Source organism: Cinclus cinclus, chromosome 4 (assembly GCF_963662255.1).
Source record: "Cinclus cinclus chromosome 4, bCinCin1.1, whole genome shotgun sequence".
Lineage (NCBI taxonomy): Eukaryota > Metazoa > Chordata > Aves > Passeriformes > Cinclidae > Cinclus > Cinclus cinclus.
Window position 1 is genome coordinate 2,169,159 of NC_085049.1, and position 18,210 is coordinate 2,187,368.

The window sequence follows — 18,210 nt, forward strand, 5'->3', positions numbered from 1 at the left end:
CATCTTGATTTAGATGTGTTTACAGACTCTGCTACTTTTTTTTCTTTTTTGACAAAAATACAAAGGTTCCATTCCGACAGAAAAAATGCACAAACCACTCTCCAACCCAGCTTCTCTGAAAACAATGGTTGGCTTGGAGTTGCACAGTATTTCACATAGGTGCGTTTTTAACGTTCATGGAGAAGGGAAGTGGCTATCCTCAATTCTTCAGGAACCTCTCCCTCTGCAAACAGAACCTGTCACCCCTGAAGTCACCACCAGCAGCCCATGTGCACATCAAAACTGTTGACAGAATTCCTCCTGGCAACTTCTTTCATCAACACGGTTTCCATGGAGACAGTGAGGCTGTTCTCAGACACTCATCTTACACTGCGAGGTGGCAAAGTTGGACCTCCATTAATTTTAAGGATCTACACAGAGTCCTCCACCTAGAAACTAAAGCTCCTCCAAAAAAATAGTTTCTGTCATCACCCTAATTGCCCTAAAGACAACCGACAACAGAAACGTGTGGTTTGCAAGTGGCTTCACTTCCTGCTGTGAAAGTATGGACAGTTATAACATTTAATAACATCTACAGAGCTTGAGCTAAACAGCAGCAACATCCAGTGTGTGGTGGCTGGGAGGGCATGGCAGAGGGTCAGACTGGCAAAAACCTGATGGGAGCTGGCTTCCTAGAAGAGGCTCTGCATTTGTGAAAGCTCAGCAGCAGAATTTCCCTCTCCACATGCAGACAGGCACTTGGATTTTTCCTTGACGGAATTGGCAATGAAGTCAGAAGGAAAACTCATGGTAAAAATGGGCCATTTTCAGGAAAACAAACCTGAAAACAGAGTCACAGCTCAGCCTCACCTTCTGTGTTGAGACCTAAAGCAGAAAAAGACTGAAAGCCTTGGATGAACCATTTCCTGAGAAATTAAGACCCATTTTTAATCCTGAGCACTTCATATAAGATTCTGCTTTCTGCATATGTTGTTTTTCTTGGTTGTTTTTCCCTAATCAGCTTTCCTATCTGTCCAAGGTGTTTTGTAGCACTCTAGTGGTTCAGGTAGTATAGCCAGATAAATAACAGAGTTATTATCTTTATAATAAATCTCTTTGTAATAAATCTCTTTGTAATAAATGCACCTTGTAGCTTGATTTACAGCAAAATCCTCCTCCTCCTCTCACTTTCATGATGAGACCTACTTAAGTCAGTGAGACTAGTCATGATGATAAGATAATTAAGTTTTTAGTACAACTCTGGTTAGTGAGCAGAATGCAGTTCTGATATAATGAATCTACTAGCTCCAGTCTGATATTCAAAAGGTGTTGGTAATGTGGATATTGTTCTTAAGGTGCTCTGAAAAAAAAAAAAAGCGTATTTTTTTTTACATTCAAGCATGAAACCCCATATAGGACACAATTCAGATCACCTTTTAAATTAAAGTATTTCTTTTGGAATGGTGAAGTTCAGCCAGCCTAGCAGTGACACCTGCAAACTGACAGCCAAACCCCCCTACATTAAAATGGAAAGATTTGCATGAATGTGTTTTAAAATGACAGGAGACAGGAATTGGAGCTTCTAAGCAAGTTAGACTAAAATTTTAAGAGTGAAATGCCTCAAAATAGGCCCCTGAATGCATAGTTAGACACCTATATAGAGACTGCTTGATTTTCAGTTGTTCTGATCACCCAGAGCTCCCATTAACTTCAGGAGCAACTGTGGATACTCAGCTGTTCTAGAAATCAAGCCACTTTTATTCAAGGGTCTAAATATGGATGTCTGTGCCCAAGTTTGGGAGGGAAAATACAAAAAATAAGAAAGAGGTCTGGTTGCCTTTTTTTTTTTTTAATGCTACATTTTATAAAAGAAGACATTTTGTAAAAGAGAAGAAATAGCCAAGTTTCATTCTTCTTTCCCATCACAATGCTTGAAACTGAATCAACAGAACAATTAATAGTGCAACACATCTGTGCCAGAAGTGTCTGAGGTGAATGGAAATCTATTCCAAGATCAGTAGCTCTTAATTAGCAATCTGAAACATTCCATAGGCATTTCATATTCTGTGACTGCAAGTGTTACCAGGCCACCTAAATCTTCTTCATAGTATTTCAGTGTTGCCATTAATAAGCTTTTCAGGCTGGTCTGAGGAACTTTGCAAGATTAACTTTGCAAATCTGTATGTATTAACTATTTGACTATTTCAGAAATGCCACTTTCTTCTGCTTTTGGATCAAGTACAACCAGCAGACTTGAGCATATTTTTAAATACCATAAACTATGAAGAAGGGAGAATTAGGCCTTTAATTCTATCATATGCACTTGCTTGTCAGGAGACTTCTGAATGCTGTTTGCTTAAAGACCTCTCTTGTAAAAGTAATCCTGAGTTGGTTTTGTGTCTAAGCCATTGCCAGTTCATGCTGAAGTGCGTAAGAGCCAGTCACATGATAGAAAATCTGGAAGAAAAAAAGAAAATTTATGATGGAGTTATATATGACTATGAAGCTGCAAGTGTCAAGGAAGTAACAAATTAAAGGCATGCCAGATGAGGATATTTGTTTGTGTGTGTGCCTAAAATATGATGTAATATCCCTTAATATATTTGTTTGTAGGATATGAACTAAGGGCTCTTGCTGCAGTGTTTGGAAAGAAAAAGTAAAAAGCAAAGACTCTTGTTGCTCTTAACAAAGATTTCAAAAAGAGCCAGGTAGAAGTCAATGCTTTCCTCTGTCATCTGGTTTTGACTATTTCAGTATGTTTGTTTTATTGAATATAATGACAGGGACATTTTATCTTTCATGTTTTTAGACAGCACAGAACAGCAAGAGCTTTGGTCATGGCTGGGGCATTTGTGCAATCCCTGGCAGATAAAAGACAAAGCCCTTAAGAAATCAGAACAAATGGTGCAACACAACCACTGGCTGTGTTCTAACACCCAGCAGGGATGGCAGTGGCAAAGAGAAAGCTCATGCTGCTCTGTCATAACCAGGGACATAATTTTAGGTCAAGAGTGAGGCAGAGGACGCAAGACAATGTTATTCCTATTGCAGGAGTGAGCCAGGGGCTTTCAGCAGTCATGAATATTAACCTGACATCTCTCGGCTGTTCTTAAAACATTTCTTAAAACATGACAGTATTTCAATTGCTAGGAAAGGTGAGGAAAGGGAAAATACTGGAAATGCTTTTGTCCCTCACCAAATCCCCCATACCTCATGTTTTCCCAGCAGCAGCAACAGGATAATGACTCTCAGATATTTTTCATGGTTAAAGGTAACATCACCTCCTCTCCTGAGCTAATGAACGTGGGAGTCAAGACCAGAAGCCTTCACGTTTTGGTAGTTCCTAGGACACTGCACTATTCCCAATTACACTGCATCCTTTGGGGTTGATACCCTGTGCCAGTAATGCAGCTCATGGGTACATAGGTCAGAATCTTTCCTCCCACTGGGAACTTCTTCCCCAGGAAGCAACCAACGTGTAAAAGAAATCTCTGTCAGCAGCACCCATATGTAGGATGAGATGTGACTTTCTCCACAGGATGGAAACACACCATGAGCACTCGTGGCACAGTGACACAAAGGGTCTGTGAGGCTCAGTCACAGCTGGGACTGAAGGGAGAGCACTGCCACGCATTTGAATATACTCTGTACACGCACAAACTGAGCTATTTTTGCCCAAATTTTGTAACATTTTACACTGCAAACATGGCCTAGACCATGGGGAGCTGCCCCAACATCAGAGCCCCAGATGTCTGTAACAACAGCTCCAACTTAAAGAAATACTGAGCTGGAAGTAAGCCTGTCATTAAGAATGAATTAGATGGATGTTCCATTTCTAGAGAAGCAGTAAACCAGCACATTTAGAAAGATTACTTTTGTTTTCCACGAGTTGTGAGCTGCCAACAACCAACCTGTTGCTCAATGTCTCCCAGTAAACTACTGGCACCCAGGCGGAAGAGCTCTGGTGTCAGCCACTCCACTCCCAGCTCCTCCTTCACCAGCATAAGCCAAGTAATAGCTTCTTTGGCTGTCCTAATGCCCCCTGCAGGCTTAAATCCAACCTTTAGAGAGAGAGAGAAAAAAAATAAAAGACCTGCAAATACACATTTTCATCCATCAGCAACCCTAGAGGAGCAATCAGTGTTTGTACAGCTGCAGTCTCAGAGTGAAAGATGTGATGGAACAGCTCTACCTGCTATGGACCTGGCTGCACAAAGGACAAGGTCTGGACTAGCTTTGGGAGCTATCAAGCCTCAGCCATCACTGCCAAAGATAACATTTCCATCCTGAGGGAGCAATATTTTTGACCCCTGTGCACCTTCTCAGGAGCTGGGCTTGAGGTTTAATGGCAGTACTTTGCCTCTAGTGCAAGGGATTTAGGCAGGACAGGGATATGTGCATAGTGCCCATGTCTTCATCACCTACTGCCAATCCACTTCCAAATGCAGAATAGCAAATATATGACAATAGCATAACACTAAAGGTGCTGCACGTGAAGTGGCTGACTCATGGACAGCAGTGAGTATTTTATAAAAACGTATGCACACAGCTACACGTGATTCAGCTGTATATTCAAACTTAGCAGAGGTTTAATTTTCACTAAATTTTTCCAAATGGGAATTACATGAAATCTGTCTTTATCAAAAATTCAAAGGTCTGTGCTTCACAGGAACAGCAAAACTTCTGTCCCCCAGCACAGGCTGGACGTTCTCCCAGTCCCTCAGTGTGAGAGGTGTGCCACATCTGAAGGTGAACTGCCACGTCTGCAAAGGCACAAACACCCAGGAAAACTCATCTTTGAGGTAAAGCATGTCTTGAATCCCATGATGGACCTGCTGTGCACTTGGCATGCACCCCTCATGCCAGTCCTTTGGTTATGTGCCATTTAAACACATCTCGTTCTGAGACAGGGCTTGTGATGCTCAGCTATCAAATCCTCCATCAAAAATGCCAAAATGTTGGCCTGCAGCAGCTACCTCAACTCTTGAAAAGCGAGGAGAATCAGGAAAAATTCTTCCTGTATAAAATAAAGGTAAATCTGAACAACATGTAGAACACAGTGTTTCTTCCTACGTTTCCTTCTGCCAATAACCTTTACATTCTGCAGGAATTATTTTGTTTTTTGTATGTAAGCTCCCAAAGACTCACTGCACTGAGGATTTCTTTGTGCCTTATGGATATAATAGTGGAATCAGAAAGTATCTGTTTTTAAATGGGTTTGGTAATCTCTTTTATATAGTGATTTCAGGACCAACAAACACAGGATAAATCCTTCTCTCATGCTGGAGCATTGTGATAATGGCATATTTCCAATAAGATTAAAAGGAACAAAAGCAGGAAAAGCTTGATAAATCCAGACCACGAAGACTGTGTTTTTGTGGATGGACAAATAGATGTGTGACTGTATGAAAACATCTGCTAACATTAGATTTCCAAAAAAAAAGAATTTAAAGCCCAGCAACTGGAAAAGCATCTTCTAGATAATAAATAAAAACAGTTGGGATGTGTTTTCCCTCAGGAAAAGTAATTCTAATGAAATTAGAATTTAGATTTCTTCCTAGAAATACTACAACTCTTTGAGATAATCTGCGGCAAAAAAAAAAAAAGTGAAAGAGAATAAGAGAATTAAAACCATCATTCAGAATTCCTTCTCCTTTTGGCAGATTCTGAAATATCTTTTCTTTGCAAAAAAAAGCTGACAAAGACAAGCCTGTCCTATCCTCCATTTACCAGCTTTCCAAACAGCACATCTGACTGCCATAAAAATGTAAAAAGGAAGGGGGGCTGGAATTTAATTCAAGAGCAGTACAAAGTCCAGCTACCACTTTCCTGCTGTTTCACAGCATTTCATTATTTTGCTTAATAAGTTCATCTCCTGAAGAATTTTCTCTTCACCTTACATTATTAAAAGTAATAAGTTTTTCTGGATTGGGGGTTTTCCCAACAGAAAAACCAATTTATGTATGTCCTTCAATAATGACAGGAAAAGATTATTTCCCATTATATTGCACACTTTTCATATCACCACCACAGCTTATCAGTCAATAGATGTTACTCTGCAACTTGTTCCTTTGCTTGAAGAAGTTTAATTTCTGTATTAACCTGTTTTTCCCAGGCAACGCCTTGCTAGAAAGCATCCCTACAGCACCAAAATTAGTTTGTTAAAGAAAGCATTTAGAAATTTCTTGTCACTGATAATATTGTCTTGGGTTAATAAAAGCACATAAAGTCAGTTTACATCTAATTCACTGACACGCACGCAAGCACTTACTCTTAATAACACATTTCATACCACGAATGCCTCCTTTGAAAGCAAAAGGTGAATTCAACATTTATATCCAATTATGGGGACAAAGCTGTGCTAATGCAGCAGGGACCAGCTGGTGGCACACAGCTCTGGGGATCTGCCTCACCCCTGGGCACTGATGGTGCTCCCACAGGAACAAGACTATTGGAGATGCTCCAATTACTGTGTGGCAGGAGGGGAAAGGAGGAGTGGGGACAGCCCAGGGATCCGTGCTGGATGCAGAGAGTGGATGGACACACCTCTGAGCTGGTGTCACACTCTGACAGCCCCAGAAGCCATCTCAGCCCCCATCCCAGTGCTCATGCCATGTCCTGACACTGTACCTGGCAGTGCGCCTGCAGAAGGGACAGGAGGAGAAGCTGGAGAGGAGGGAAGGGTGGCCAGAAATGGGGAGAGGCTCCTGGCTAGAGACGTGGCTTGCTGCCCCAGAACACCAGCACCAGATCCAGCTGGCAGCTCCCACCTGCCCCTGGAAAAAGGAACTGAGAGGTGCTGAAAGCCCTGCTGGGAATCTCCTCCTTTCTCAGTGTTTCAGCAAAAGGATGAATGCACAGGCAGTTCGTCACTGGCTTTGCTGTACATTCCCCTTTTCTCCACTGATCTCACCTGACTGATAAACATGAAGTACCAGGACATAATGTTCTTCCAACCCCTGTCCCTTCTCCCCTTCCTTCCATCCCAGGCAACAGGATTCAGTCAGAAAATGAAGTTGTGTACACTACATTTGTACAGCTCTGCTGAGGTTTAGGGGAGCATTTAAACCACTGTCAGCCCTGTTATTAATGGACATGGCCACTTAAAAGGTGAAGCAGAATTCAAATCCTGATGCAGCAGGGAACACTTTGATTGGGTGAGCTTTTATGGAATGAAGTAATCTTCAAGGGGGAAAAGACAAAAGAAAAAAAAAACAAACTAGCAAATCAATCCTATTACATTCTTATTTCTTTCTGAATGAGCCCGTTTGGTTAATTTTTAGAAAGGAAATGAGAACTACCTTGTAGCCAGTCTGCCAGTAGTACTCCTTAATGGCTCTCATCATGACTATGCCGACGGGAAAGGTCGCATTTTCCACCTCCTTTCCTGTAGAGGTCTTTATAAAATCAGAACCTGAAAGGAAGGAAAATGTTTTATAGCAGTTTTAGAACAAGAGTCCCTCTGCACACGAAGGTTCACGGCCTCAAAGATGCCCTCCTGCTTCACAGCAACTCTGAAGCATTCCTTTACACTTACGGCCCCTGTGGTGTACATAAACCAACGTTTTTGTATTTCCACAAGGATCTCTGAGAGAAGAAGCTAATTTTCATCAGGTTTTTTTTAAAATTTGACTCCACGTCTACTTGGTCTCACATCTGACAGTCTGCTATTGTATCTCCTGCAGCTGTTTTTAGAAGGGAAAGATATATCATATGTGTTTAGTAAACCAGCTGTGTAATTCTGTACACCAAGAGAAAACTCCCCTTTTATGTGTTTTGCAATTGTAACATTGCAAGTTACTATACTTAAATCTACTGTCTGATTTAATGCAGTAACAAGGTCAAAACATCTGTGCTCTTTAAAGAACAAGAGTTAGCCTTGGCTTATTTTTTCCTGTTTTCTCACTAGTGAATAATATTCTCCACTGCCTGTCTTAATACTTGTGCAACATTCTTGTGTATTCTTGCTGTTCTGCCTCGGCTTGAAAAAAATCCTGAAGCACAATGTAATAAAAAGCTAAGAAACTAACAAAAAAATAATGTGCCTTGCAGCACATGATCCAGCATTGACAGAACACAATGAGAAAACTTCTTTAATTTCATTAGGACACACTTCACCCCTAGGAACCTACTTCTTAGAAAAGGTGTACTGTGGGATCATTAATTATCAAAGTAATTGGGAGAAGAAGAGGGATAATTCAAACATCATGTAGTAGTGCATCATCCACTTAAGTCAATTGGAACTGCATCTGCTTCCACTTCAAACTTGGCTTGGGGTCCGTTTTGTCTCTCATGTGAAGGATGATGCCTCTGTGGCATCCCCTAGAGCAGGGCAGGGAACTTTCAGCACTGGCTCCAAGCAAGGAGCTGCCTTGACTACATTCTGGGAGCTACAGCCCAGTCCAGAGAGCCTTCCTGATGGCACAGCTGATGGGCACACAGCTGGATCTCAGACCACAGATCCAAGGCACCACAAATCCAGCTGTGTTTCTGTGGCTTTCAAACACACTCAGGTGGCATCATGAACTTTGGGGCTGTCCCTGTAGGCTTCCTGACCAGGCAGCATGTCAGCCCAGGGGGGATTCAACTGCACCCTCCTGTGACAACTTCCATCCTGGAGAGAAACAGCCATTTGCAAGAAAGCTTCTAATTCCACAGAAAGTGCAATGTGCAGAAGAGGCAATTAATAGTTGATAGAGCTTTGCAAAGAACAGAGCACACAGGAGAGACAATTGAGTTGCACATTTCAGAGCTGCTCCCTTCCAGAGAGACACCACGGACATCTGATAGTCACATTAAAACAAGGAGCACTGGAAGTGAAACTTCGACATCACCAAATTATATTTTTAATTTCCCTTTCGAAATGTAGCACTTAAAGTCCTTCAGTGCAATACTTCTCATTTTTTCTGCTATAAGGTAATTCAAAGCTTTTATAAGTCTTATAATTACAAGTCTCTGTGGTACAGTTTCATTAAAAACTTTCATTAAACAACAGCTGCCCTTGTATATGGTCTTCTAATCAATTTGGTCAAACAGAATGACTTCTAATCAGCTGTTGATAAAAATAGAAGATGAAATTTTAATTCTAATAGATTAACCACAAACTCAAGATAGTCTTCAAAATCCATCTAGTTCTATTCTCCAGTGGATTTAATGACTATTCAGCAACTCATTACTAAATAGAACAAGATGAACATTTTCCAGTTCATTAAAGAAATGTACTATGTATTTTTGCATTGTCCTCATGATTCGTTACAGGGAGTCTTAATTACAAGATAATGGATAATGGTTATTAAATGCAGACTCCAGTAATGAAGCTCTATTCATTTGTGAGCCTCAGAGACTGCAAAGAGGGGAAAATAAAATTACTAGCTTCAAAAGATTAACGGATCAAATTATTATTCAATTTTGAAAATCTCATTCAGACTTCATAGAAACAAGAAGAGATTAAAAACTAGTATTAGTACAAAAGTTGTGCATTTATATATTTATTTTTTAATAATATCTTAAGGCTATTATGAGAATAATCAGCTTTAGATGTGATTATTAGACAAACATACAGCCAATTTAGTAGCATCCTCTAACAATGAAAACAATACATTTTTATTTCCCGAACAAATTCTTTTTTATGACACAAGAGCTTGCTAGCAGGACTGCAGGCAGCCTCTTGCAGAACACAGAGGACCCACACTAGCACAGAGAGCCACGATGGAAGGTGCTACTAATGTTGGGATTTCAGCAATGAAAAGGGGGATTTAAAAACCAAGCGCTGCCAAAAAAGGAACGTCATTAAGCAAACTTTATGCCAACCTTGTGATAACAAGGGAGTTTCACCCAGTCTATTGCTTATTCAAGTTCCCAAGAACAAGTTTAAGGAATTAAGTTCAGAAGCAGTTTCACCTGGAAATTTAGGTGATGAGTTAGAAACCTGAGTTTTGTCACCCATTTTCTGATCTTCCTGTGAATGAATACACTCCAAAAGTCAAGGCTAAGGTTAAAATACACACTGAATGGCTTTCCCCTTCCTTAGAGTAGACTACATGACCCAAGGAATCGTTAAATCCAAGATTTTACAAAATCAGTAATTCAGAGTAGACTTCTAGGCCAAGTGAGCCTGGAAAAGACCACACTTTCTACTTTTATTTTCCCATGTCAAGACACAAGAGTACCTTTGTTTTCAAGGAGGCAAGTCACGTGAGACTCCCTGAACCAGGGAGGTGGGATGAGCTCAGCTGGTTAGAGTATTGTGCAATAACACCAAAGTTGTGGGTTCAACACAAACAGGCCATTTAATTCAGGGGTAGCCCATTATATTGTTTTTCTTTTCTAGACACACAGCCTCATTTATGAATGCTCTTCTTCTCTCCCAAGAAGTCAGAAGAGCTTCCAGAACTGGCCTGCCCTATGGCTATCCTGTACATCTACAGAGATTTCCAATCCATAAAGTCCAGAACAGTGAAGCAGAGAATGAGAAGTGGAGAATCTTATTCAGGTGACAGCATCCAGGAAACACACTCAGATTCCATAATTAAGCAATAAGGAATAATAAGCAGTATAGCAATCGTGGAGCAATCACAACCTTTTGGTTGTGAAGTGTTTCAAAGGCCCTTGGGGAATGATTATCTCCTGATACCTACAGACTCTGTGTTGCTGCCTCACTCTTAATAAAGAGCAAAGATGTGGCTGGCAGTTTTAAGCAATAGTTTAGAGAGAGATGCTTGCAGAGGGACAATTATGCCGTGCTACTTCGTAAGTATTTGCAATGAGCACGAATAGATCTTCATCACTGCAGCTGAGCTATAACAATATGCAGTGACACAGGGACAACACATTTCCTTCCAAGACTTCCAGGACTGGTGGCAAAAAAGTGGCATTCTGTTCAGACAACCTGCAAACCCACCTGCTGTTTCTGCTGACAAGGCAGCAATGACAAAATAGCAGTGTATGAAACGTGCATGAATTGCCATTAGCAAGTCATCTTTCTATTTTATGAGCACCCACACTAAGGGTCTTCAGATTCACACACAATTAGCCTTACTAGGGGTGACCAGGTTAACAACCCTCTGAAAAGAAGAGGCAGGGCAAGATATAAAAGGCTAATGTAGCAGCTAATTCTTGTCAGTTGAGTCATCCTTAATTGTCTCACTTACATGTCCTCATCCTTAATCGTGCCACTTACACGTCCTTATCCTGCTCCAGCAGCGAGATAAAATACATTCCCCCTTAGCTGAACCTTGCCAAGCAGGAGAAGAGAATACAAAGCTGTGACAACTCACTTCAGCAGCAGCTCACCAGGTAGCTTTAGCTCCGTGACACGAGGCTACACTGCCAGACCACTTGGTCAGGCGCCTGTTTTCACATGCCTGTACCACTGAATAATGCTGGTTTGTAACTTGGTCTCTTGAGAACTACCCCTTTTTTTGCAACTCTTTTCGAAAAAGTGCCTGCACAGAGGGGAAAATAAGTAAAAATCCCATCAGAGGGCTCCACGTTTAATGTCTGTTTGCAAGCAGGACAACCCTCTGAAAACCCATCCAACCATCCCAGCTTGGTTTCCAAGACTCAGAACGGATGCTCCCTTTGTTGAACAGCACCTCCAGTAACAGGGGCTCTGCAGGCCAAACCATGTCCTTAGGAACACTTACACATGCTCACAAAGGGACAAATTATCAAGTCCATACTTAGGCAGAATTCCCTGTAGATGATGTCTGAAAGAACCCAGCACTGCTGAATATGCATAGCTTGCTAATGCACTGTTGCAGTGTCTACCACAGGTCTCCACAGAATACTATGACTTAATTAGTATTAGTTTCTTGTGCGTTCACTTAAAATGTTTCTTTAGAAGGTTCAGCAGGAAGAGCCACCCCACCTTCTGCTGCCTGGCTACACCTCATAGGCACTTGCTATTTTCAGAGCATTCCTTCCAATGCAATCCCTGTGTGGCATGGAGAAAGAGGAGATGAAGAACTGGCATGTGCTCTGGGTCCAAAGATCACAGCTGGAATCCCTGTCCCTGGTGGCACCTGGCTTGGAGCCACACTGAAGCCCAGAAGGAAAGATGCTCCCAGCATTGCCATGCAGCAGCAGTGCTGGGAGATGCCAGGGTGCAGGGCTTCAGGCAATTCTGTGCTGCTGGAACAGCCATTCCTCCTCCTCTCCAAAGAGGAAGCAGCACGAGTGACTTGTTGTGGGGCAACATGGAAATTTAAGGAATTCCTGTACTGTTATTGCTTGTTAAATCTCGTGTTTCTTTACCAGCATCCCGTTTTCCTTCTTTCAAAGGGTGCACTCAGGGGTGTTACGGTGTATGACCTACACGAACCTTATTTCTTTTTGCAGATGGCACTACTGGAACTGCTGAAGCAGTTTGCCTAATGACACAAGAAAAGCCAAAGGCAGAAAGAAGGAACAAATCAAGGCATCTCAACACCTAATCCTAACCACACAATCACTGGGAAAAACCAGACCTTTCCTCAGCTTACCTACTAGCAGAGCCAATTTCCTCTACAAGCCATTCTGTGGGCTATTTTTTGCCACACTCCTGATTTTGAGCAAGATTCAAAATACAAGAGACATCAGTAGAAACCTTCTGTCTAGCACAGGCTCATCTGGAGAGTGCAGCACCCAGGGCACACCCAGGACAGGAGCAGGGCTGGTGGCACAGCTCTGGCCCCAGATTCCCAAATCTTTGGCCACCTCCAGCAATTACTGATGAAGAAACATAAAGATTGGCCTCTCCTTTCAGACTAAATGCAGGCACTCTCAGAACTGAGCCTCACGTTCTGGATAGGACAGGTGAAAAACCAAAATGCTGTGGGAGAAACTGGACTTGATTTGAAAATCTCCCCCTTTAAGCTTCCTTTACAAATCCATTGCATCACTTTCTTGTTCACACCTAAATTGACCTAAACAATGATAAACTAGCTTAAACCTTGATAAAATTAAAACAGCACTGGTCTAGGTCAGGCTTTTTCCCTCTTGGCATTCTTGGTTTTGGATCAATACATCTCAGCCTCTCAAAATGTTGTGCTACACATGACATATTACAGACTGAGGCTAAAACCCTGATATATCTACCAGTAATAGCACTGCAATTTGGAAGAAAATAATAAATATGCATGATGGCTTAGAATCACAGCACTACATGGCATATTGCATTCCCTGTATTAGCCACATTTAGCTTTGTGCTTTTTAACATTGATAACAACTTTGAAACAAATATGTTAGCATTAAAGCTCAGGTACACTTACGTATTGTCTATTAGCTTGTAACAAAATTACTCAAATTGAAGAAATAGCTGTTTAAAATCAATTTGGAAATACTCCACACTGACTAAAGCAAGTAGAAAATCAGTCTACTTTATCAAGAAGGTGCTATGAATTTTAAAGATTTTTTAAAAACCCACCATCCATAATACAGCCAAAATCATGACACTTCAATGTCATTTTGAGTGTTTTTCAACACTTGATGTTAAAAGTAGTTTAAGATTCTGTTCCTACGCTAAGCCAGAGAAAGGCAGGATTGATTTTTGAGATTTAAAAGTCCATGTCTTAATGCCACAGTCAGAATGAGCCCAGCACCCAGGCTCTTTGTCATGCAGAGGACAAAGAGCAGCATCAGCCCCTCTCCCCCACTGTCCCCTACACTCAAAGGCAGCTGGCACAGCTGAAGGGCTCAGTACCAGGGGCATTCCATTTCCATTTCCATTCCATTTCCAGCATCAAAGGTGCTTTCCTTCACTTCTGGCTTTGCCTGAAAACCAAAAAAAAAAAAAAAAAAAAAAAAAAAGGTGCCAGATCTCACCAGACTCATCTGTGATCTGTTTGTTTCTACCTGGCTTTTACAAATCAGGTAGAACAGATTTCTTGAGGGATTGCTAGAGGGATGAATATTCCACTTCAGTGATCAGGTGATTACCAGGAAAATGTGAGGCACCTTTAGATTATTTTTCATGACATTCAAACATCTTCAACACCCAGGAGTTGCAAACACATAGATTTTATCATGGACTCCCTGCGTTCCCCTGATGCACCAAATATCCAAAGGGAAACACTCTGGATGGCTTTACCTACACGTGTGAGGCATCACAGTGCTTGTTTTCAAAGGGCATCAATCTTACTTAAAGCTCCTATTTTCCAGGAAATTTTGCCCCTCAGACTGTTGCCTTTTTCTTTCTCCACCTTGATAATTTGGCATTGGGCAAAACTGCAAAAGCCCATGTGTGTAGGCTGCAGTGTGGGTGAGAACTTCCAGGTACAGACAGACATTTTCATTCCTGTCAGTAGGGTTGTTTTGCAATGTCTCCAACTCTTCAGGCAGCCTGAATACCAAAAAAGAAACCTGCCAGCTTCCTTCAATGAAGAAAACAACCAAAACCCCTGACTGTGCAGCCACATTCCAAGCAGGGGGCACCTCTCTGCTGGCAGCCAGGGAAAGACACTTCTGGTTTTTTAAGAAATCCTTTTTTTCCTCCCATTGCATTATTAACAATGCTTACATGGCAAAACTAACAATTTTATTTCAAAGGGATGATTTATGAAGGTGTGTTGCTGATAAATTCAGACAGGCTTTTTCTGGTATAACATCTACTGAGCACCACTTGAATGAAGGAAATAAAAAAGACCAGTAAGCACCATCACAAATAGGGAGCAACTCATAAAAAGGTATTTAATACACATGGGGATTGTTTCTCCATCTCCCTTGGTCAACAACCTGTGTGCTGCTCATACCACAGACTGCAGTTATGGTGAGCAACTCAAACCAAAAGAACTGCATGGGTTTTGGTCTAAAAATAAAAATATTGAAACTGATAGAGAAGTGCTGATTTCACCAGTCCACTGGCAAAACAAAGGTGATACTCCAGTCTTCAAATATGCATTTCATATATACATTTTACATTTTTAAAAACTTACACCGAATATATATTATCATTTTGAACTTTGGCATTCCAAAGTGTTTTCACTGAAATAGTGTGAATCAAAGAAATTGCATACCAAACTCTCTTTGTGCTAGATACATATATATATATATCTATACATATCCTCATAAGTATTTAGTGGCAAATTATTACATGTCACTACTCACTGAGGCAGTGCATTTTATATCTTTCTTAAAGGAAAAAGAACCCATGTAAAATTTGCAGCAATATTTCAGAGCCTCACTGTGGTGCCAATGGCTTCCTCACTCAGATGTTCACAAGCAGAGATGGTCAAGCAGAACATCCCCTGTGTTCTACTGAGCTTGATAGCACAGGGTTAAAATGCTCCTAAAATCATGGGAATTGTAGATTCAGGGGGTGGAAAGAAAGGTTGGGTCTGGTAGGGCTGGGAAAGGGAACTGGAACTGGGAATGAGTTAGATCAGGTGAAATTGCACCTGTGTAATCATCATGTCATAAATGATATAATTGTAAATTAAATGATTGTTTGGTAGCTGAATATAATTGTCCTTTAATTGTAATAAGAATCATGAGAAAGGATGTTTGGGGGACCTGATGAAAACTACAAGAATTCATGCTTGGATAAGATCAATGTATACAATAGAACAATATGGGGTTCATAATTATATTTGTTAATGATAATTATAATAAATTTAATAATTGTTATTAGTTATATTGATAATTTATTTATTAAATGATAATTTAATAGTTACAGTATATAAATAGTATAAATAGAGTATATAAGTAGTATAGATATCGAATATAAATAATAGCTTAATGAAAATTATTCATTATATATATATAACAAAAAGGGTAATAATAAAAACATGTCCATCTCAAATCCATGTGGGAGTCAGATTTGGGTTTGTACCCCTGATTCCCAGAGCTCTTCAATCAAAGCCCCTGCATAAATCACCCTGTGATTGTGTTTCCACTCTAACAAGCTGTCAGTGCCAAAGTGCAGAGGCACAAGCACCCTGCCTGCACCTCTCCTTCTGGCACAAACTGCAAAGAAAGCGATGAGGAACTCAGTGTTCAGCAGTTCCCAACACCAAATCACACCCAAAGGTGTCTGATAAGTATTTACATTGGAAGAAGCTGTTCTGGGGTGAAGTGCAGCAGTGTTCCACATCCCTTATCTCTGAACTAAGCACCGTATTCACTTCTGCGGAGGGCTTTGAGGCCCCCAGACATTAGCCCAAAGCAAAAACACATTGTCTCCATTTAATTACTTATCTTTTCATACTTGCTGTGATCCAAATGACTGAGTGAAACAAAATGGTTGCTAGTAACAGGAGACCATTGATAACCAGCAAGCTGAGGTGGGTGTACGTGCACAGAGTTCAAAAGAACACGATGCTGCTGCATGCTGTTTACTTCTCCAGCATGAATTTATAAAGTGAATTAGCAAGAATTAAAAGGATTAAAGTCCCAGGAACTGATGAAGTCAAAGAGAAATAGAAAATGGATTCACTTCTGAAAAGATAAAATTATTTAACAACTTATTAAACAGTTCATCACTGTAATTAAAATCCAAGTGCCTGGGAAAAAGTGCCACAAGAAAGGTAATTATTTATGAGGAGACTTCAAAAAGCCATTCACAGTGAATCTGGGAGAGAATCAGCCTGAAAGAGTTGGTAGTAAAAAGAAATTGTTTGTTTATTCATAAAACTTATTTTGGTCTAGCCTACCACTAAGAATCCCTAACATCTGCTCAATGGCAGCTGTAAGTAACATTAGGAACACTCAGCCAATTTATATATTTCCTTTTTATTAAAAAGTAAACAGGTCTTTTTAAATTTTTCACTAGTAAATTAACAAAAACATCAGTGCTGTAGCTACCCACATTTTGTGGAAAGGCATCTAAAAGCTTTGCATGATTGTGATGATCTCAATCTTTCTACATTTCACTGACTATTCTTTATGTGATGTCCCACCTAATTTAGCAAATGAAAACACAGAAAACTTACAAGCCATAGAGGAGTCACTGCCATGAATAATCCAAAATGCATCACTGATACCTCAAAAGCCACATTAGTTGCCTCCTTCTGACTTTAACTGATGCTGCTCTTATCTTTCCTTTGCCTTCCACCATACAAAAATCCCCCACTAAAAATATCAGATCTCTCCTGCTTCTGTCTTTCACAAACAAGACACTGATTAAACAGGAAGGAGCACCAAAATACAGTGGTGTTATTGATTAATAATTATTTGTCCTCATCTGCAGAACTTTTATACTTAGATGACAAAGTGCTCTGCATGTTCCCATGCTTCACTCCAAAACTGTGTTCTTGAGACAGTAAAAAAGGCACAGGAACACTTCAAACAGAAAAGCTTCTCTTTACCTCTAACTATGATTTTTTTTCACTCAATCTCCTCAATATTTTAGAAGAAAAATATATTACTTTCTTCTTGAGTTTCTCTCCCAGCTTCAGTTCTTACTTCATAATACAAGTAAGTGCCTCCAAATGAACTCACCAAGAAGTTGTTCAAGGGCATGGAGTAGCTCTGCTTATTTTACTAGGATATTTTTGTTTTACTTCGAGGGGAAAAACAAGCATTTCTGCAGTGCTCTCTGGACACACTCAGTTTAAATCTGAGCAGTAATTCTAACCCAGGCACTGGCAATGGCACAGAGTCCACAACCAAGCTGGATTTGCTGAGATCCAGAGCAGTTGCAAGCACAGTGCCTGATTACAACACAAACCTAACCAGTTAGTTATCAACAGAGAGCACAGAGGCTGGAATCAGGATTACCAACATCCAATTTTGCACGAGAGGAGTCATCCTAGAAAACACAACTGATGGTGAAACTGCTGTGCTTCAGGACATTACAGTTTCATAACAGGACAGCGTTTCTGGATTTCCAGACAATATTTTATAGACCGCATTACAGAAGTAGAACGGAGGATTCACTTTTTATTCACTGAAATATGAGAATTACAGAATTAAAATATCCCTTGGATTATGTAGCCTGATATTTCTGGAAGGACTAAGTGGTCCCTACAAAGTATTCATGGCAACATTTTCCTGCTGTGTCTGTCTCTTTGCACATATCAGGAGTTCAGGTAGATACTCTGCTATAAAATTCAGAAATGTAGGGGCAGACAATGAAAATAGTTTTTAAAACAGCCAGAATCCTACAGAATCCCAAGAATTCTTCTAGTTCCTGTCCCTCTGCTCTTCAGCTGTCAGAACTTTGGGATCAAGTGAATAGCAACAAAACATGTCCTCTGTGAACTCTGCTTCTGTGCTTTCTCTAAAAGTACCATTTTATTCACTCACATGCTCTCT

The 18,210-nt window shown here is 40.5% G+C and overlaps 1 protein-coding gene across 3 annotated transcripts in view; it reads right to left on the reverse strand.

Annotated features, from left to right (window-relative positions):
- Window positions 1–1,897: 1,897 nt before the first annotated feature.
- DERA (deoxyribose-phosphate aldolase) overlaps window positions 1,898–18,210 on the reverse strand; it is a 43,072-nt gene continuing 26,759 nt past the window's right edge. For all 3 annotated transcript variants that reach the window (XM_062491582.1, XM_062491581.1, XM_062491580.1), the window contains 3 exons: window positions 7,281–7,393; window positions 3,891–4,040; window positions 1,898–2,436 (listed from right to left, as the gene is read on the reverse strand). In XM_062491582.1, coding sequence (XP_062347566.1) covers window positions 2,380–2,436; window positions 3,891–4,040; window positions 7,281–7,393 — 320 coding nt within the window. In that variant the 3' untranslated portion in view covers window positions 1,898–2,379. The remainder of the gene's footprint in view (window positions 2,437–3,890; window positions 4,041–7,280; window positions 7,394–18,210) is intronic.